We start from the raw sequence: 22953 nt of genomic DNA, 5'->3' as shown, positions 1-22953 counted from the left end.
AAATTTACACATATAATGTTTATATAATATATAACATATTTTTTATGAACATGTCAATATTGTATATAAAGATGAATGTGTGTTTACGAGCTGCTTAATTCACCAAATTGTATAAAATGTAAAACTCCACTAAATCCATTGAATGATCCCATGGGAAGCTTCTCTCGCCTGACGTTCCTTTATGATTCCATATACAATCTTTCCTTCCATTTAAAACCAATGTCAGTTTTCCAAACGGATGTCCATCATTATAATGTCTTCATCTGCGTATGATAGTTCGAGATGCGAGAGGTTCCCGTGACGCGTCAATATCTCACATTACGACTTTAACTGTTTTCCTGACTCATGTTCTGCCAGACTTATTAAACCTCGTCAATGACAGCATCACCATTTCAGTCCAAAAACACTGAGAAGATTCTTAAGCATCATATTTATAACAGCTATGCAATTTACAGTAGGTTTTGCAAAACAACATTTTAAAAAAATTCAATAAAATAAAAAGTAAAACATCTAAAACGTACACGTACGTTTTAGATGTTTTACTTTTTTTTTTTTTTTTACACCCATTTCATGCCAGGCCATTAGCAACTAGCAAATATCTGATTTGTGTGCTCAATTGCTGCTAAATCTGAGCTTTCCTCTGCTGAGAAATGCAAATGAGCCCTAACACACATAACATTATTACCTCATTTATCTTCGCCCGATGGAATTGCAAAGTTCAAATTTTATTGCGCTTTCCGCAGACCCATTATTAGAGACCCATGGGCAGCTCATTGGCATTATTATTGTGTTAACACATTAAATGAAGTTAATATATGAACTTAAAGGGGCAAAGCAGGACTTTCTTATGCTAGCCTGATCGTTTTTATTAGTATAACACTAATAATATCAGTGTTGAACCAGAGGCTTTGTTCTGCACAGATGGACCTCCTGTAAGGCGCTTAATTTCAATTTCAATTTTATATTAATCATTTTCACACAATAAAGTAAATTACCATTCAGACGTTTGGGGTAAGGAAGATTTTATTAGTTAATTTTTTTTTAAAGAAATTAATACTTTTATTTTGCAATGATACGTTAGATTGATCAAAAGTCAGAGAAAAGAAACATTTACAATGTTAGGAAAGATTTCCATTTCCAATGAATGCTGCTCTTTTGAACTTTCTGTTCATCAAATAATCCTGTAAAATAAAATGTATTACGGTTTCCACAAAAATATTTAGCGGTTTTCAACACTGATAATAATCATAAATGTTTCTTGATCATCATATTAGAGTGATTTCTGAAGGATCATGTGACACTGAAGACTGGAGTAATGATGCTGAAAATTCAGCTTTGATCACAGGAATAAATTACACTTTACTATATATTCACATAGAAAACAGATATTTTAAACTATAATAATATTTCACAATTTTTACTGTATTTTTACTGTATTTTTGATAAAATAAATGCAGCCTTGGTGGGCAGAAGAGACTTCTAAGATTTTTTAAATCTTATCAACTCTAAACTTTTGAATATTGTGCATATTATAATGATTTGTTGATGTAAATATTTGTTTAGAATATTTTTTTCCAAGTAACTAGTAAAGTAACGCATTACTTTTGAATTTACAATTACTTTTTCAAATTATTCAGTATTCCTTAAAATGAATAAAAACGCAAAAGTAATGTAACGCATTACTTTCCATAAAAAGTAACTAAGTAATGCAATTAGATACCTTTATAGGGAGTATCGCAATATTAAAACGCATTAAAGTAACTTTTCCCATGCAACAGTGCTGAAAAGTTTCCCTATTATTATTATTATTTTAAGACATTTTAAAAAGTAGCAGAATTAAATGAAAATTCATGGTGAAAAGCAAGTTATGTAATCAGATTACTTTTTTCCAAGTAACTAAAGTAACGCATTACTTTCCATAAAGAGTAATAGCAATTAGTTGCTTTTATAGGGAATATCGCAATATTATAATGTATTAAAGTAACTTTTCCCATGCAAAAGTGATGAAAAGTTTCCGACTTATTAATGTGACCTTCATTTAACAAGCTGAAACCTGTTAGCGTTAATAAATCCCCCAAAATATGTTTGATTCCTGCGGTAAGTGTGCCAGAAGGGCAGTTCTGATGGACGATTTTATTACTTTAATTGTTTTAAGAAAATAATACTTTTATTCTGCAATGATACATTAAACTGATCAAAAGTCAGAGAACAGAAACATTTATAATGTTAGGAAAGATTTCCATTTCAAATAAATGCCCTTTAACTTTTGAATGCTGAAAGAATAAAGCATCACAGTTTCCACAAAAATATATGAACTGTTTTCAATTAAATAAATGTATCCTTGGTGAGCAGAAGAGACTTCTATCAAAACATTTATAAAATCTTACCAACTTTTGAATAGTGTACATATTGCAATGGTTTGTTTATTTAATTATTGGTTTAACTCAGAATTATTATTATTATTTTAAGAAACATTTAATAAAAAAGGCATGGTGAAAAATGAGTTACGTAATCAGCGAGTTATGTAATCAGATTACTTTTGAAGTAACGCGAGTTACTTTTTCAAATAATTCAGTATTCCTTAAAATTATTAAAGTAATTTTATTAGTTAGTTCCCTAATGCAATTTACTGTTACTTTTATAGGGGGTATTGCAATATTATACCATATTAAAGTAACTTTTCCCATGCAACAGTGGAGAAAAGTTTCCCAGTTATTAATGTGACCTTCATTGAACCAGTTGAAACCTGTTAGCGTTAATAAACCCCAGAAGTGAAGAATCCCTCATATGTGTGGTAAGCGTGGCAGAAGGGCAGTCTTGATGGCGTCTGACTGAATGTGAGCAGCTCCACACACACACACACACACACACACACACCGGGGGGTGATTATGCAAACCGGCGATGTTAATGTACAAGTGAGCGTCTGATAACACAGAGCAAGCGGAGCACGTCGCTCCACTGTTTACTCGCGAGTTTGAGCCGCTGATTGAAAGCACTCTCGGAAATTTGTTTCACCCTCAGCGTTCACGGGATGTGCGGATGATTTGCTGGAAAATTTATGCATTGTCCCCGCTGAATATTTCAGTTATAGCACAAGAGCGTATGCAAAAATATACAGGCGACATATGCTGTGGCCAAGTGCCGAGCTCAAGAATATCATATTTATTGAGAACAGTGTGTATCATTTATATTTAATGATGTTTCTAGTGTTGAGAAGCGTAATTAAATTAAATATCCTTAATTAAAGGAACGCATTCTCATTGTGTGTAACAGAAAGAAAGAAATGGTTCCAGTGGCGCTCCATTACAAACAGTTCTACCAGTTTTTTTTAGTTATATATGTGTATATATATATATATATATATATATATATATATTTTTTTTTTTTAATTTATGTACATATAAATGTATATATCTTTTTTCTTTTTCTTTTTGTTCGTTTTATCTTCTCTTTCTTCCTTTTTCATCCTCTCTCAACAACCTCACCATCTCTCAATCATAATTTCCTTTTCTTCCTTTATATATATTTATGTTGTTTAATTACTGTAAATACTTACTATGTATAAATGTGTATATATAATGAGCATTGTTCTACATATATATTAGGAAACTTATAATAGAGATATACACATACTCACACACTTCACATAATTACACGTACAGTACGTCCTACTTTCTGTTTTGTGTGTTTTGTATTGATGGTGTCGTCTAACTGTTTGTTTGTCTTATGTTCTGCTTTAATACATTTTAAAATAATAATAATAATAATAGTAATTAAAGAGTTCTACTATTAATTCCGTGGTTTTCTTCCCATCGCAGGTTATTCAAATCAATTTCGAAGAGTTCGACTTGGAGCTGGGATACGACACGCTGACTGTCGGAGACGGTGGAGAGGTCGGCGACTCCAAGACAATCATACAAGTGTAAGATCCAGTGCTGTACTTCAGCTTTGTGTGTGTGATGAGTGTTTTGTGCACTGCAAACTCTTGCTAAACATTCTTAAATCAAGATACATTTACTGGAGAATCACTGAAGTCTTTGTTCACTGAAAAATGCATCAAAATGAAGCGCGTTTGTGAACAAATATCTGTTAATTAAAAGTTGATTCAAAGAATTAAAGTTGATTCAAAGCGAAAACATGTTTATTTTTCATATTTATTTTTGTTTTTTAAGCACAAACTCACTTCATTTTGATGCATTTTTCAGTAAACAAGACTTTATATCTTGTGTCTTTTTGTGTCTCCAGTAAATGTATCTTGATTTAAGAATGTTTAGATGTTTGTAATGGAAAACGAGACAGAAATACCAAGGAAGAAATTCACATTTTGCTGTGGATTGCTTGGCAAAAACATAATTATCTAAATTAGCTTTTTTATCTTGTTTTTCAGTTAAAATATCCAAACATCCTTAAATCAAGATGTATTTACTTGAGAAACACGACATGTTTAAAATATGTGAAGACTATTAAGATATACGAAATTAAGGCCTTGAAGTTAATATGTGTATATATTTATATGTGTGTGTATATATGTATGTATATACATGTGTATATGTGTGTGTGTATGTGTGTGTGTGTGTATATATTGTGTGTGTGTGTGTGTGTGTGTGTGTGTATGTGTGTGTGTGTGTGTGTGTATATATTGTGTGCGTGTGTGTCTGTGTGTGTGTGTGTGTGTGTGTGTGTGTGTGTATTCCCTATTAGCAAGTTTCATTAAATCCATGCTTGAAAACAAGAATTATTTGCCAATGGAGTCAGAAAAATAAACTTAATTCAAGGCCTCAATATCTTATGCAATCTTATTTTTCAAGTAAAGTTATCTTCCTTTAAGGATTTTTGGATGTTTTAACTGGAGAACAAGTCAAAATGATTTTTCTAGTGTTGAGCAATAAACGTTGACAGCTAGAATATTACATTTTTGTCACTTTTCTCTATTTCCCACTTGGTTTTCTTGCACCAACAAGTCATAAAGTAGTTTTGCATGACCATTTACCATGCATAAGCGTTATTAAAATATATATAAAAAAATTACTTCATATCAGACACCCCACACACGATATTTGTGAATAAATTCATTTTATTTCAGACAGACGAGGGAAATGAAATGCTAAGTTAGACGCGTCGTGACATGCCACATGTGTCCGGACATGTCTGCATGCTATTTGAATGATTTCATTTTTGAATAAACCCTGATCCCCCTTTAAAACGTCCAACTTTAATAGACTCTACGAGTGTTTTATCTTGCATTTGGTTCAGCTTTGCAGAATTTATCCGTTTCAACAGCTTGAAAGCCACAAAACCGTAAAAACCACACAGGCTCAAATCCTCCGGTTATATTTTCCTCCTCACAAGCCAGTTTTCCGTCCAGCTCTTCTCCCAGTCATGCGCATGTCTCCGGGTGTCTTTGGTGACGGTCTGCGCTGCTTTCTGGCGCATTTGCCTGGCGCTTCGCCAGCTGGGATCCATTGAGCGTTCCTCAAGGACAAAAGCCTGCGCCGGAGCACTAACACACACTGTAAGGCTCAATTAAGGCCTTTCTCAGGGTTTATGCCGGTCAAATGGGTTTGCTACTTTTATGATTATGCTTTATCAAAGCCTTTAGATATACAAAGTGATATACACAAAGTGCACTCATATTACTATGAATTGGAGAAAGTGCAATGTGCAATATGGAGGAATAACCTCCTTTCCCATTTAAAGCGACAGGAGCTGAAATGGCGTTTCAAAGATGGCCGCCGAGTTTTGGCTTTATTTATAAAAGTACTTGGTGACTGTTTTCAAAAACATTTTAAAAATCTTAACTTTTGAATAGTGTGCATATTGCAATGGTTTTTTTATTATTATTTGTTTAACTCAGAATTATTACTGTTATTATTTTAAGAAACATTTCATTAAAGTAGTATGTAACATATTAATTGAAAACATTGTTTTATTATTAAAAGTATTTGTCACCAATTTTTTACATCTTTTTGTTTTTGTTTCTGGTGCTACAAACAATTACAGACACTTAAGATGTTGGACAATAATTTCATGAATTTGAAGCACAAACTCAATCATAAAAAGTGATTGATTTTTTTCAATGTTTAAAAACACCATAGAAAAACAACTAGCCTAACTAATATAAGCTTCAAGCATTATTAAAGATAAGTAAACACTCAGTTATTAAAAAAGAACAAAGAAAAAATTAGCAATCGCAACAAATAGATACAACTGAACAAAGATACGATTGAAATAAATGGTATTAAGATTTTCAGGTATTCAGGTACAGAAACTGAAATCAAATGTAAAATAACACTTTATGGGCCCTATTTTTATGATCTGAAATGCAAGTATCAAAAGCGAAACGCAAGTAACTTTGTGGGCGGATCTTGCGGGCAAATCTAAAATGTGTTGGTCTGAAGTAGCTTGATTACTCATAAGTGTGGTTTGGGCGTAACGTGAAATAAACCAATCAGAGCGTCATCTCACATTCCTTTTAAGAGCAGGCGCGCTTGTTCCATGGCGGATTGCTATTATAACGGCGGATTCACCAGGAGCGGTTCACAGCCGAGGAGACCGACGTTCTCGTCAGGGCCGTAAAACACAGAGAAGTGACATTGGGGATGGAGAAACACACACAAATTAGCTTCGGTTAAACAGGCGTATGATAATTTGGGTAAATGTATAAGCTAGATTTATGCCTATTTTTCACATCTTCATGGACACAACAATGATTTCCCTCGTGTGGAATATTTTTCCATGTAATAATGTAGCCTATGATTTGCAAAAATGAAAACTGCTGCTTCTGTGTAGATGAGAGAAGTGTATGCACGTTGTGCACACGCTACATTGATTATGGCCAAGCATGCGCCCTTAAAATAGCATCTGAATAACGCGCCACTGACTTTAGACGAGGTTTCTCCTGGTCTGTGGCGGAATTGTTTTCTGAAACTGCAAAATAGCACCAGGGAACGTTTGCGCCGGAACACGCCTCCTCTTTTCCCTGAACCGCCCCCGGGAGCACAAGTTCATTCCCTAATTTACCGACGTGCGTCTGTGGAGGGAAAAGTCCGCTGTGCGTCGGGTGAGAAATAGGAATGACACATGCGTCGTGTACAAAGTCAATTGCGCTGGGTGCAAGATAGGGCCCTATAAATAAAATATTCATTACAAATATAGTTACAAAAGTTATTCATTCAAGAATGAGTGAATTTTCTCCTTAGAGAAAATTATATTAATTTAATAATTTTCTCCTATAGAGACGGCAGCAGGAATATTAGGCTACTGTCACTTTAAGAGCTGCACGGATCCAATATACTGATACACGTGTTTTCGATTTGTCTCGCTCTTGAATGGTTTAAAGTCATATTGAAATGCTCACAAAGGAATTGATAAGAGGAATCGAATTTTTTATTTTAGAACAAGTATCCGATTCCTGACCTCAAGTATTCGATTCCAGAATTGGAATCGTTTTATGATTCCCAACTCTGTTATTCTGCACTGGCAGGTTAACTGGCAGCTTCGTCCCGGACCTCATCGTCAGCATGACCCATCAGATGTGGCTTCATCTGCAGTCGGATGAAAGCGTTGGTTCTATCGGCTTTAAGATCAACTATAAAGGTGAGTCTGTTCTCTCATAAATCACTCCGCTGCATCAGAAGCTTCACTGTGGTTTCTCTCGCCTCCCGACAGAAATCGACAAGGAAAGTTGCGGGGATCCCGGGATCCCTCTGTACGGACTCCGCGAGGGCGCCGGCTTCTCCAACGGGGACGTTCTGCGCTTCGAGTGCCAGTTTGGGTTCGAGCTCATCGGAGAACGGATGATTTCCTGTCAGAATAACAATCAGTGGTCTGCAAACATCCCTATCTGTATATGTGAGTCTCTATATCATTATTATCTATAGCAAAATGCTAATTCATGATAGCAATGTGATAAATCATGTTAACAACATTGGAAAACATGCTAGCAACATGTTAAAACATGCTACCATAATGTTAACTTATGCTAGCAAAATGCTAATTCATGTTAGAAACATGTTAATTAATGTTAACAAAATGCTAAAACATGTTAACAACATGCTAATTCATGTTAACATCAGAATAACAATCAGTGGTCTGCAAACATCCCTTTCTGTATATGTGAGTCTCTACATCATTATTATCTATAGCAAAATGCTAATTCATGATAGCAATGTGATAATCATGTTAACAACATGCTAAAACATGTTAGCAGCATGTTAAAACATGTTAGCAACATGTTAAAACATGCTACCATAATGCTAAATCATGCTAGCAAAATGATAATTCATGTTAGAAACATGCTAATTAATGTTAACAAATGCTAAAACATGTTAACAACATGCAAATTCATGTTAACATCAGAATAACAATCAGTGGTCTGCAAACATCCCTCTCTGTATATATGAGTCTCTACATCATCATTATACTGTATATAGCAAAATGCTAATTCATGATAGCAATGTGATAAATCATGTTAACAACATGCTTAAACATGTTAGCAACATGTTAAAACATGCTACCATAATGCTAAATCATGCTAGCAAAATGCTAATTAATGTTAGAATTAATGTTAACAAAATGCTAATTCATGTTAACATCAGAATAACAATCAGTCTGCAAACATCCCTATCTATATATGTGAGTCTCTACATCATTATTATCTATAGCAAAATGCTAATTCATGTTATAAACATGCTTATTCATGCTAACAAAATGTTAAAACATGTCAACAACATGCTAATTCATGTTAACATCAGAATAACAGTCAGTGGTCTGCAAACATCCCTATCTGTATATGTGAGTCTCTATATCGTTATGTACGTTCCTCCAAGCCTCAGTGTTTTTTTAATCTTCTCTGGAATGCAATATTAGATTAACAAAGCATCTGAGTTAGAAACATGCCAATTCAAGTTAACAGCTATGTGCTAAAACCTGTTAATTCATGTTAGCAATGTGTTAAAACATGTTAATTCATGCTAGCAATGTGTTAAAACATGTTAGCAAAGTGTTTATTCGTGCTAGCAAAGTGTTAAATCAGGCTATCAATGTGATAAATTATGTTATCAACATGCTAAAACATGCTAGCAACATGTTAAAACATGCTACCAAAATACTAAATCATGTTAGCAAAATGCTTTATCATGTTAGCAAAAAAATGCTCATTCATGTTACTAACATGCTGAAACATGTTGAAACATGCTTGGAACATGCTCATTAATGTTAACAAAATGTTAAAACATGTTAACAACATGCTAATTCATGATTCAGAATAACAATCAGTGTTTAGCAAACATCCCTATCTGTATATGTGAGTCTGTATCATTATGCACGTTCCTAAAGCATCTGAATATTTTTATGTTGGTTTGACAAAGACTATTTAAGCTGCTTCTTCTGAGACTAAATTTAAACATTATCTCCTCTTAGAGCTTTAAAGCTCCAACCGCCAAACTCATCGCACTTATGATTTACATTAAACGGACAATCAAAACTATGAAAGTTGCCTTAGACTTTCATTGAGGGGCTTAAAACTTTAATACGATAACTCGCTTCACCTACTATGTATCTATCACTAACAATACCTGGCAACTAGCTGAGAACATGCTAGCAACCTGCTAATTCATGATAGCAATGTGATAAATCATGTTAACAAAATGCTTATTCATGCGTATTCAATGCTTAACTAAACTAAATCATGCTAAGTAATGTTAGCAACATACTGAAACATAGTAATTCTTGCTAACATGCTAATTCAATTTAACATGATAATTCATGTTGGAAATATGCTAATTCATGCTAGCAATGTGTTAAAACATGTTAGCAATCAGGTTAACAATGTGAAGAAACATGCTAGCTACATGTTAGTTCATGTTAACAACATGCTAATGATGCTATTAACATCTTAATCCATGTTGGCAATGTGTTCAAACATGCTAATTCATGCTAGTAACGTGTGCTAAATCACGTTTGCAATGTGATAAAACATTTGAGCAACATGTTAAATCATAACAACATCCTAATTCATGCAATCAACGTGATATAACATTCTAGCAACATGTTAATAAACCAACAAAGTGCCAAAAGTTTAATATCGACGTGCTAATTAATGCTAGCACTGTGTTATTTCATGTTAGCTACTTGTTAAATCATGCTAAAACATGCTAATTCATGTTAGCAACATGCTAAAACATGCTAGTAATTTTTTTTTTTTTTTACTTTCTCTGATTAAAACCTTTTCAAAGTTATTTTAAACTTTCAGACCTGGCTTTGTCAAGCCAACATCAAAGTTTGTCATCAAATGATACTCTTCTAGTTTCTCGTCATTGCAGTGAATGTAAGGCATGATTTATACTGTCAAGCTCCCAAAAAGTACCATAAAAGTACTTCCAAGTCTTCTGAAGTCACTTTCGAACTGATGAAAATTATGTATATCAAAGGTGTCAGAAAAACAAGCCATATTAGCAGGTATTATAGTTAACTAAAACTAAAACCATTAAAATAAAACCCATAAACTTCAGAAGTCGTAATGATGATATGATCTGTGTTATTTTAGTTGGACTAAATTGAGCAATTTCATTTTTCTTTCTCTCAGACTAGAAGCTTTTTAAGTGCTAATGCAACAAAACGAAGAGCAAAGAATGCACATTAAGTGCATAGTCGATGCTTTATGCCTTTCATGATTAGCATGCTGCCACAGAGAATGATGGGAAATGTTGCCTTTTTACATAAGCCTGTTGCTTCATTAATTGTGTGAGTAGTGAGTAGTATTTGCTGGCCAGTTTCATCATTATTCTTCATTAATGATTTCCATAAAACTAAATTATGCGGTTAACACCCACAATTAAAACGTAATTATGATCAAAACCATAGATATCATATATAAACGCTAGATGTCTTATGGCGCAGTCACTTCCGGCATCACCGTTCGGCCATCTTACCACAGTGAAGCTGTGCATTAGGTGAGTGATCAGCATGCACACAAATCCTCATATCTCGCTGAAATATTGACGGATTTACAAATGGTTTGGTTTCTTACAAACGTTATTAACGTGGCTATAATTCCGAATGCTTGAACATGTATGTTATAATTATTCATATGTATGCAGTGTATGTATGTAGTGTCATAACTACATCTCTGACGTTTATAACAAACCAAACCGTTTGAAAATCGGTAGAAAATTGAGCAAGTTATGGTTATTTAAAAGTATATGCACCATTAAACGAGTGAGCGAGCGCACTGTGGCAAGATGGCCGCCACGTGCGGACGTCGACTTGCATTGGCCAGCAGCGCGCACGAGACATCTAGCCTTTAAATATGATATCTATGATCAAAACCATTTGGACGGTGACAGAATCTGTTTTTGATATCATGTGTAGGGACGCAGATTGCTTAATCTGTTTCTGACGCGTGTTTTGTCTTGAGGAATAAAATATTCATTGTCCATACCTTCTTAATATTCGGATATGCCAAATCCATTTATTGTCCATTTTGGCATTGCAAATAACAAAATAAAACAAACAAAAATTATAGTCAACTTATTGCTAACAAACTGTTTTGGTATGAGCACAGTCTTGTACAAAAATGACTCTCAAACACGGCACGGTCAAAAAGTTTGTTTGACCTTCAATCTCCGCACCTGTAACTCATCATCACCTTAAATATACTCAAATACTAATACGCCCTCTAGTGTCACAAAGAAAAAATACAAATTAACATAATGGCTCCAACATCATGTTTTGGACACTATGATGAATACCATGTTTGTCAAGATCAAGTAATACCATGACGAATGTCAGGAAGATTTTTTTTAATGTTTTTGAAGTCTCTTCTGCTCACCAAGACTGCATTTATTTAAGCAAAAATACAGTAAAAATACAGTAAAAATTGCAAAATATTATTACAATGTAAAACAACGGTTTTCTATGTGAATATATAGTAAAGTGTAATTTATATCTGTGATCAAAGCTGAATTTTCAGCATCATTACTCCAGTCTTCAGTGTCACATGATCCTTCAGAATTCATTATAATATGATGATTTGCTGCTTGAGAAACGTTTATGATTATTATCAATGTTGAAAAAAGCTTCATATTTTTGTAGAAACTGTCATATATTTTATTATACAGGATTCTTTGATGAATAGAAAGTACAAAATACAGAATTTATTTGAAATGGGATCCTTGCTGGAAAAAAATTATCTTTTCTTACAAATATATATATGATCATTCTGACAAGACTTGAAAGTCAGTCCTTCTAGAAAGATCTTAAGAGCTTGGAAGTCATAATTACTATGTGAAGTGCATTTAAGTGATCATAACATGGACGTCGCCGATTTCTGTTGCCATTATGTAATTTTCCTGCCAACTTCTCCTGAGATGAATGGAAATGCACAGATGTTTAGCTCTCTTCATTTACATTAGTCCTTGTGCATTCAGGAAATAATTTAAGACCACAGTTCTCCATCCTCGCCAGCTCATTATGAGCACCGAATCGCTTAGAGTCTGTGAAACGCATGTCTAAATGAAATGATGTCAAGAGGTCGGACTAATTAAACCTGTGCTTTATGTCAGTGTGTGTAAACAAAACAAATTCTGCGCCGTTAAACATGGCTGACAGACTCAAAAGAACAGCTGCGCTCATGGAAGATGATAAGATGACAATTCTCTTGGAGATTTACAACTAAACAGCTCCGTTGTACCAAAGAGAATGATGGGAAATGTTGCCTTTTCACACAAGCCTGTTGCTTCCTTAACTGTGTGAGTAGTAATGCCATTTCACTATGATTTTGAGCTCTACTAGAACAGGTTTTCTTGCTTGAATGTTGATTATTTTCCTCATATTCTCCATTGTTGCGGCTCCTCTCTTCCCAGTCTGTCAGTAACGCTCTGTTTACTTCCTGTCTCTATGAAGCCCCTCCTTCTGAAAAGCACACTGTGCTCTGATTGGTCAGCTGGATCAGTGTGGTATGATTGGTCGAGTGTGTTTGGGAAATGTCCCGCCCCTTACCATAACCGCCAGTTTAACACACTACTAACTTAACACAGTCTCACCCCAAAACGTCACGTACTGACGGGTCTTGACCAAACGGCAACATACGACGAAAAGGGTACCCCTAAAACGTCCATATTTGACGATTCGGGTTATGGGTAGGTTTAGGTATGCGTTAGGGTACCGCTAGGAAGCGCTACTGGTGCGCTTATGTCTTCGTCTCATATGGACGTTTTAGGGGTACCCTTTTCGTCGTATGTTGCCGTTTGGTCAAGACCCGTCAGTACGTGACGTTTTGGGGTGAGACCGGGTTGACTAACTAACTCAATCAGGCCCCGCCCCTTTATTCTGCATATGAATTATTATAATGAGGAATATTGTGACGTGTTCGTTCCCGGAAGAAACTCAAGATACAATGGAGGCGTTTCAGGAGTTCAGAAACACTGACTCTGATATAGAGAAGAACTCACGCTGGAGGGACTTTGTCACGCTCAAACTCAAATATTATGCAATGAATTTAGATGAGTCTGTTCTGCTCTTAACCATCAGCATCTCTCGTCTCTTAGTTCCCTGTATGTCCAACTTCACGGCTGCGATGGGAACCGTTCTGTCTCCGGATTATCCCGAGGGATACGGGAACAACCTGAACTGTGTGTGGCTGATCATCACTGAGCCGGGCAGCCGAATCCATCTGGCCTTCAACGACTTCGACCTGGAGCCCCCGTACGACTCGCTGACGGTGCGGGACGGGGATCTGGTGGAGGCGCTGGTGCTGGGACGCTTCTCCGGGGCCGAGGTGCCTTCACATCTCACCAGCAACTCCAACATCATCCAGCTGGAGTTCCAGGCCGACCACTCGATGTCCGGCCGAGGCTTCAACATCTCCTACAGCAGTGAGTGCTTGAGGGACTGAGGGGTTTAGAGGCAGAGATTGAGGCTGTTTTTGCTGTATGAAGTGTTTGTTGCAATCTTAAATCAAGATATACATTTACTGGAGAAGCAGAATGACAGAGATTGAGGCTGTTTTTGAAAAAAGAGTTTATCCTTAGTGTTTCTCTCTTGTTTTTCAGTTCAAATATCTAAACATTCTTCTCATTTTAGTGGAGAAGAAAAATGACAGAGATTGAGGCTGTTTTTGCTGAGGCTGTATGAAGTGTTTGTTGCACTGCCAAAAAAGTTCTAAACATTCTTAAATCTAGATACATTTAGTGGAGAAGAAAAATGACTGGAGATATTGAGTTTTGATTTCTGAAAAAAATATCTGCTGATGGGGTCAGAAATGATAGGGCCCTATCACACACCCGGTGCAAAGTGTGTTTCGCTAGTTTCAGCCCGACGCAGTTTTCATTTTCACGTCCTGCACCACGTTGTTTAAATAACAAATGCATTTGCACCCATCTGTGCGCCCATGGGCTGCTGGTCTGAGAACGAGGTGTGTGTTCAGGAGCATTGTTGGCGTGTTGCTATTTTGAGGAACAGAAATAAACTGAGCCGTCGACCGACTGAAACCTGGTCTTAAGTCAATGGCGCAATTTTTTTGTTTTGTTATTTAAATTATTTTTTAAATTATTTTTTGTTACAATATTTAAAGCACGTTAGTAATGTGCGGCTATAGGCGGGTCCACAACGCGCGTACACTCTGCTTATTACACACACACTCTGCTTATTACACACACAGGGACGCCCAGCATCACAAACACATGCCAAATATTAAAAATAAAAGGATTGCGATGTAAAAGATTGATATTGTGTAGATAAAGATATGGTGGAATCCGGCTTGTACCGTAGATGGTCTCTTTAACCTCACACACACACACACACACACACACATACACACACACACACACACACACACACACACACAGCTTTAACCTCACGCACGAGCAGATCCGTTTCCTTTCTGGAGACGCGTTCAGTCTTTCCCGCTTGCAAATTCCACCATGTCAATAGCGAATCCGCCATGGCGAGACTCTGATTGGTTTATTTCATGTTATAAACCAGGACCAGGGCGCCGGGAGCGCCGACCATTTTTCCCGTCATTAAACTAGCAAAAGTGGATTCAGACACACACTAAGTGCACTTGCGCTGTGACCGTGAGCTTAGATCGTTAAAATACGGCCCATATTTTTTTCCCTTTGAATTAAGTTTCTTTGTGTGACCCCATTGGCAGATATTTGTTCTTGTTTTCTGCACAAACTCACTTCATTTGATGCATTTTTCAGAAAACAAGACTCAATATCTGAGGGAAAAACATAATTTTTGCTGTGTGATTTTATTTATTTATTTATTTATTTTTTTTTTTTCAGGAAATATTTTTTTAACAATATATTTTTTCTGAAAAATAAGAAACACAGCATTATTACAAACAAGAAATTGATATTGTTATTTATATAGTTTTCATAAATAACAATAAAAACACTATTTATTTATTTATATATTTATTTATTTACATGCTTATGTATCTTTTTTTTCTGAAAAACAACATTTATTTATTTATTTACATGCTTTTTTAGGTGTTTTAGAAAATCTTTTTAGGCTGTTCTAAACTAAAAGAGTTTGTGATGCTTTATGAAGAATTAATACTCTTAAACAAATTCGTTTTTGCTAACAACATTGTTGGCATGCGAAGTGTTGTCTTCAATCTGATTCAGAAACAGCCGTCAAGTAGGACATATGGAAGGACATATTTTTCTCGATTTAATTCATAAGCCATTTATCCACCAGCATCAAACAACTTAATCCTGTTCGCTGAACATCATACCATTAGCTCAGCCAAAAATAATCCTCAAATGCCTGTGCGGCACACAAGACCCTAGTGTTTACCCACAATCCTCTGTTTTCTACAGTTTGGTATTGCATTATGTATGCGCTCGTTTCCCTTCCATTTCATTAAGTAAGTCACGTCGTAAGTAACAAGCTCTGTGCTTTGATGTTATTTGTTCAGCGTTTGGACACAATGAGTGCCCGGACCCCGGAGTGCCGATGAATGCCAAGCGCTTTGGTAATAATTTCCAGCTGGGAAGCTCCATATCAGTGGTGTGTGAGGAGGGCTTCATAAAGACGCAAGGCTCGGATACTATTGTGTGTGAACTGGAGGCGGGAAAGGTGATGTGGAGTGGTTTGATCCCCAAGTGTGAAGGTAGGTTTCAAAGCGCTTGCCTCCCTTTAAATGTTTCTGTGGAATACATTTATCAAAGCTGAGCGAAGGAAACATTTTCCGAAAGATTGATCTAACTTACATCCCTGGAACTCGTAGGGAAGTGGTTTTTAGTTCCACTTCTTATTAGAGTTGATGCACCAAAAAATGGAGGAAAGCATTTCTCTAATGATCTTCAGTTATTTGATCATGTGGTCTATAAGAGAACTAGACTCTTAAATATTCCTTACATTATTCCTACACCAGCATCGAAGATTCATTTTAAATGAAAGCAATATGAGTTTGTACATAACAGTGATTTTACCACAGGTAACAACGCGATAAAAGACATATTTTCCATCTAAATCAGAGTTTTTGTCTTTACCAGTCATGAATTTGAATATTATTTTTCGTGACCGTATTTATAGCCGTACGGAAAGCGATGATGGATAATTCACCCTTAGATCTTGAAAATAAAGAAAAAGGAAACTGTTCAAACAAATATAAATATGTGTATTTTTTTTTTGATTGTTTCAGTCACTCAGTATTAATTTTTAAATAATATTAAAATGGTGTAATATTTATGTGTATTTTTTATGTATTTATTATGTTATATGTATATTAATATGTGCTTGATTAAGTGCAGTGCGCTTGCAGAGAGACTCCGCCCACACACACTTCTGATTGGCTGTGATTTTTTTTTATTGATTTGGTTGTGAGTGCAGTGAGCTTGCACAGACTCCGCCCACACTCTCTTCTGATTGGCTGTAGTTTGTGGTTGATTTGGTTGTGAGTGCAGTGAGCTTGCACAGACTCCGCCCACACTCTCTTCTGATTGGCTGTGGTTGTTTTTGCCACATTTGGTAGTCGTGTCGCGTCTTCTGTTGACAGACAAATTGCTGGAATCTTATTGCATAAACCTGGTTAGGTTTAACTAGTTAAACAGAGTGCCTAAAAACATTTAAACCATTCTGGTTGGCTGGTGTCGGACTCCCAGCGTGACTGCTAAAAAAGTGGTCCAGCCTGTAAAAATTTAGGCTGGTTTTAGCTGTTTTTCCCCCTTTACCATGGTAAAATCACTGTAAGACATAGCTACTGCTTCAAGGGATGAGTTAGTAGAAAAATACAAGGGTTTTATGAATATGTGTCCAGAAGTTGGGTATTTTGACATACAGTCAAACATAGACATCCGTAGCTTCTTGATTAAAGGTGCTATATACAGCTGTTTTGCAAACTTCTTACCTTTATTTACTCAAATCACACGACCTCTCTGCAAAACTGGCCCTATAAAGTGTCAAGTTTTTGCTAATTACCATGTGCAACTGTTGTGGAGATGAATGGGGATGCTAGCAGTTAGCTTTATCTATGCTAACAGATGACAGCTTTCTTCAAGTATTAAAACCTACTTTTGCAAAACCAAATCTGCAAACATGCAGAAAGTGCCCATCTTACAATTTCTGAGAACGTTTCTAAGAACAGACGTTCTCTTTAGGTTATATATAAAAAAGGAGCCTACAGAGAATTTACTTACTTGGTTCCTAAAAGAAAATAATCAACTGGGAACATTCTGTGTTTGCTGGCTGTTTCTGATTGAAAAAAAAAAAAAAAGAAAAAAAAAAAGCGTGGGTCGTCCGCCTGTTCTTTTTCCTTGCTTTTCCCGGAGACTGGTGTGATTTCTCCAGACACTTATTTCAGTGAGATCTGTCAGGTAGTTAGAGGCGTTTTGTGTGTCTTGTAAGTTTGCTTACAGCACCTTTAAATCAAGAACTTTTTAATCTCCAAAGAACCATATAGCTAACTCAAAGATGCTGTACTGTAACAAATATCTAAAAATTATTAAATCAAGATAGATTTTCTTGATAAGTACAAAGTTTTTAAGTCTTGTTTTCTATAAAAAATAAATTAGTTTATGCTTAAAACTGCCAATTTTATTCACAATATTTAAAGGGGTCATATGATGCTAATTTAAAAGTTAATAATTTCTTCATCGGGTGTAATAGAATAGGTTAACATGCTTTAATGTTCAAAAAACATTTTTTTTTACATATAGTGTACATTATTGCTGCTCCTCTATTTGTGTGTTTACAAATGCTTTGGAAGTGTTACAGTTCAGACACACGCTCAAGGTGTTCGGCCAATCACAACGCACTGAGTCAGCTGGCCAATCAGAGCACTCTTGGCTTTTCAGAAGGTGGGGCTTTGTAGAAATCACTGCGTTTCAGACAGACTGGGAATAGAGGTGCTGCAATAATGTGAAAAATAGTGTTTTTTTCATTAATATATTCTATTACACCCAATAATTAAATGAATGATCTTTTGAATAGCATCATATGACCCCTTTAAGAATATTCAGACATTTTACTGAAAAAAAGCCAAAAATGTTTGTTTAAAAATCATTGGTAACACTTCATGAGTACATTGATGATTCTAACTACATTAGTTAATGCATTAACTAACATGAACTAACAATGAGCAATACATTTGTTACAGTATTAGTTAATCTTTGTTAATCTTAGTTAATAGAAATACAGCTGTTCATTACAACCTTTGATTTTAATAATGTATTAGTAAATGTTGGAATTAACATTAACTGAATTAATAAATGCTGAAGAAGTATTGCTCATTCTTAGTTCATGTTAACTAATGAACCTTATTGTAAAGAGTTACCAAATCATTTTTTTACAGAGAAGAGGAGGTTTCTCTGCCAAACTGAAGTGTCCTAATAATTATTCTGCTGGTGTGTATGTAAATGTGTCGTCAGCCCCGTGTGGAGGCCACTTCACGGCTCCGGTGGGACTGGTCCTGTCCCCGGGGTGGCCCGGATACTACAAAGATTCCCTGAGCTGCGAGTGGGTCATCGAGGCCGAGGCGGGACGCTCCATCAAGATCAGCTTTGACAGGTCTGTCGGATTGCTCTGAGAATACACACACACTGAGGAATCAGCTTTATCCTCCAACACAATCACATCAGCGCATATCACGCCTACAGAAGCATCATATTCATACTTCTTTATCCGTGTCCTTTGGGTGTGGGTTTTATAAAGTCTCGGTCTGCTGTAAGAGTCTAGTTAATAAAGTTTAATGTCAAAGGTAATTGAATCGTAAGCCTGAGCTGAATGCGGGAAAGTTCACATTCATCCATCCATCCATCATTCATCCATCATCATTCATCCATCCATCACATTTCATCCATCCATCATTCATCTGTCCATCCATCACAATTCATCCATCATTCATCCATCCATCACATTTCATCCATCCATCATTCATCTGTCCATCCATCACAATTCATCCATCATCATTCATCCATCCATCACATTTCATCCATCCATCATTCATCTGTCCATCCATCACAATTCATCCATCCATCACATTTCATCCATCCATCATTCATCTGTCCATCCATCACATTTCATCCATCCATCATTCATCTGTCCATCCATCACAATTCATCCATCATCATTCATCCATCCATCACAATTCATCCATCCATCATTCATCTGTCCATCATCACAATTCATCCATCCATCATCCATCCATCCATCATCACAATTCATCCATCCATCATTCATCCGTCCATCCATCACAATTCATCCATCCATCATTCATCCATCCATCATCACAATTCATCCATCCATCATCCATCCATCCATCATCACAATTCATCCATCCATCATTCATCCGTCCATCCATCACAATTCATCCATCCATCATTCATCCGTCCATCCATCATCCATCCATCCATCATCACAATTCATCCGTCCATCATTCATCCATCCATCCATCACAATTCATCCATCCATCATTCATCCGTCCATCCATCCATCCATCCATCCAATAGAAACACACTAACACCGTGTGCTAACTACACGCAACGCGCGATAAAAGGTTATTCTCCATGTTAATCAGAGTGTTTGTCCTAGCCAGCCGCGACGGCGACACGCGACGATTCTATTTTAGAAACGGTTTCTATTTTTCTGCGACGTCGCGCTGGAACAACAAACACAAAGTGTGGCGATGATAATCTCAGGGACTGTTTATGTGCTTTATTTAATGTTAAAAGCGTGTCATGTGACTCTGAATATCATTTAGTGCTCCAGCTTTGAAGCTGTAAAAGCAACAGTGGATAATTCACCTCAGATCTTGAAATTAAACAAATGGAAACAAGAACATTCAAACTGTGAACAAGCAAGTGTATTATTTGACAAAGATTGTTTTAGTAACTCAGTAGTCTCAGTAGACTCCGCCCACATGCTGTTCTGATTGTCTGACTCCGCCCACACGTTGTTCTGATTGGCTGACTCCGCCCACACACTGTTCTGATTGGCTGACTACGGCCACACGCTGTTCTGATTGGCTGACTCCGCCCACACACTGTTCTGATTGGCTGTGGGTTTTGATTGATTTTGACGCATCTCGCAGTCGCGTCTAGTGTGGACAGGCACATTATTTGTCGCTGGAATCTTATCGCATCGCGTATGGTTAGGACACGGTGTAAGGCATCAGCTCTCTGCGACGACAAATCACATCAGCGCATATCACGCTTACAGAGTCTTTGGGTGTGAGTTTTATAAAGTCTCGGTCTGCTGTAAGAGTCTAGTTAATAAACTGTAATGTCAAAGGTAATTGAATCGTAAGCCTGAGCTGAATGCGGGAGAGTTCACATGTTTCCGGATAGTGTTTGTCATGGCGCTCAGGCCGAGAGCGGCTCAACATTAGCGTCTGGATAAATGGTGGCACAGTGTCACATCGACGGCTTGATCCATAGGCAGCTGTGAAAGGGAAATGGAATTAATCTGTATCTTGTTACGAATGGTTGACTTTATATTTCATTTGCACTGCAATGCTTCCCTTGAGTAGCGCATTGAAATAGCATCAGATCTGGAGTTTGATAGGACTGACTCCCGGGAGCGAACGCCTCGAGATCAGGAGCACAAAACACTGGATTGTGTTTCTCCGGCTCTTATTTTTTTTTTCTTTCTTTCTTCTGTAAAATATGAAAGGAGATTTTATGATAAATGTGCTGGCTGGTCTTTTCTATCAAATTACTTACTAAATAAGAAGACTTGATGATGTCATCCGTCTATCTATCCACCATCATAAATTTGGTTATGAGTGCAGTGAGCTTGCAGGGTGACTCCGCCCACACTCTCTTCTGATTGGCTGTGGTTTGTGATTGATTTGGTTGTGAGTGCAGTGCGCTTGCAGAGAGACTCCACCCCCACACTCTCTTCTGATTGGCTGTGGTTTGTGATTGATTTGGTTGTGAGTGCAGTGAGCTTGCAGAGAGACTCCGCCCACACTCTCTTCTGATTGGCTGTGGTTTGTGATTGATTTGGTTGTGAGTGCAGTGCGCTTGCAGAGAGACTCCACCCCCACACTCTCTTCTGATTGGCTGTGGTTTGTGATTGATTTGGTTGTGAGTGTAGTGCGCTTGCAGAGAGACTCCGCCTACACTCTCTTCTGATTGGCTGTGGTTTGTGATTGATTTGGTTGTGAGTGCAGTGCGCTTGCAGAGAGACTCCACCCCCACACTCTCTTCTGATTGGCTGTGGTTTGTGATTGATTTGGTTGCGAGTGCAGTGAGCTTGCAGAGAGACTCCGCCCACACTCTCTTCTGATTGGCTGTGGTTTGTGATTGATTTGGTTGTGAGTGCAGTGAGCTTGCAGAGAGACTCCGCCTACACTCTCTTCTGATTGGCTGTGGTTTGTAATTGATTTGGTTGTGAGTGCAGTGTGCTTGCAGAGAGACTCCACCCCCACACTCTCTTCTGATTGGCTGTGGTTTGTGATTGATTTGGTTGTGAGTGCAGTGCGCTTGCAGAGAGACTCCACCCCCACACTCTTCTGATTGGCTGTGATTTGTGATTGATTTGGTTGTGAGTGCAGTGCGCTTGCAGAGAGACTCCGCCCCCACACTCTCTTCTGATTGGCTGTGGTTTGTGATTGATTTGGTTGTGAGTGCAGTGAGCTTGCAGAGAGACTCCGCCCCCACACTCTTCTGATTGGCTGTGATTTGTGATTGATTTGGTTGTGAGTGCAGTGCGCTTGCAGAGAGACTCCGCCCCCACACTCTCTTCTGATTGGCTGTGGTTTGTGATTGATTTGGTTGTGAGTGCAGTGAGCTTGCAGAGAGACTCCGCCCCCACACTCTTCTGATTGGCTGTGATTTGTGATTGATTTGGTTGTGAGTGCAGTGAGCTTGCAGAGAGACTCCGCCCACACACTCTTCTGATTGGCTGTGGTTTGTGATTGATTTGGTTGTGAGTGCAGTGAGCTTGCAGAGAGACTCCGCCCCCACTCTCTTCTGATTGGCTGTGGTTTGTGATTGATTTGGTTGTGAGTGCAGTGAGCTTGCAGAGAGACTCCGCCCCCACACTCTTCTGATTGGCTGTGGTTTGTGATTGAAATAAAACAAATAACTAAATAAAACAAAATAAAGATGTCATAAAAGTGCACGTGCCTTGTTTGAATTTAAGTCTTCTGAAATCATATGATTGCTTTGTGTGATATGTATAGAGTATATTTATTTATATATATATACAGAACAACACGAGGATGCATAAATGACTGCATTTTCATTATTAGCTCAACCATTCCATGAAATCAAGCTCACGGCAGCAGATCTGTGTGTACTCACACACATCACAAAGCAGTTTGATCCCCTCAGTAAACAGTGTGAACAGTGGCTTCTCATTAACAGAGGCGGTCAATGAGCAACAGTTGGTCAGCCGTGGGTAATGAGCTGTTTGTGTCTGTGTGTCTGGATAGAAACACATTTCACCGTGTCCTTTTTTTTAAATCTCCTTTCTTTGATCTGTTTTATTTCCGGCAG

The 22953-nt window shown here is 37.2% G+C and overlaps 1 protein-coding gene across 1 annotated transcript in view; it reads left to right on the top strand.

Annotated features, from left to right (window-relative positions):
• Positions 1-22953, top strand: part of csmd3a (CUB and Sushi multiple domains 3a) — a 332667-nt gene that overhangs the window by 86799 nt on the left and 222915 nt on the right. The window contains exons 11-16 of the mRNA XM_084089625.1: positions 3820-3923; positions 7485-7597; positions 7670-7852; positions 13549-13875; positions 15927-16121; positions 18880-19018. Of these exons, the coding sequence (XP_083945751.1) occupies positions 3820-3923; positions 7485-7597; positions 7670-7852; positions 13549-13875; positions 15927-16121; positions 18880-19018 (1061 nt within the window). The remainder of the gene's footprint in view (positions 1-3819; positions 3924-7484; positions 7598-7669; positions 7853-13548; positions 13876-15926; positions 16122-18879; positions 19019-22953) is intronic.

Source organism: Abramis brama (genome assembly GCF_963993115.1).
Source record: "Abramis brama genome assembly, chromosome: 17".
Taxonomy (NCBI): domain Eukaryota; kingdom Metazoa; phylum Chordata; class Actinopteri; order Cypriniformes; family Leuciscidae; genus Abramis; species Abramis brama.
This window is presented reverse-complemented; position numbering and strand designations above follow the sequence as displayed.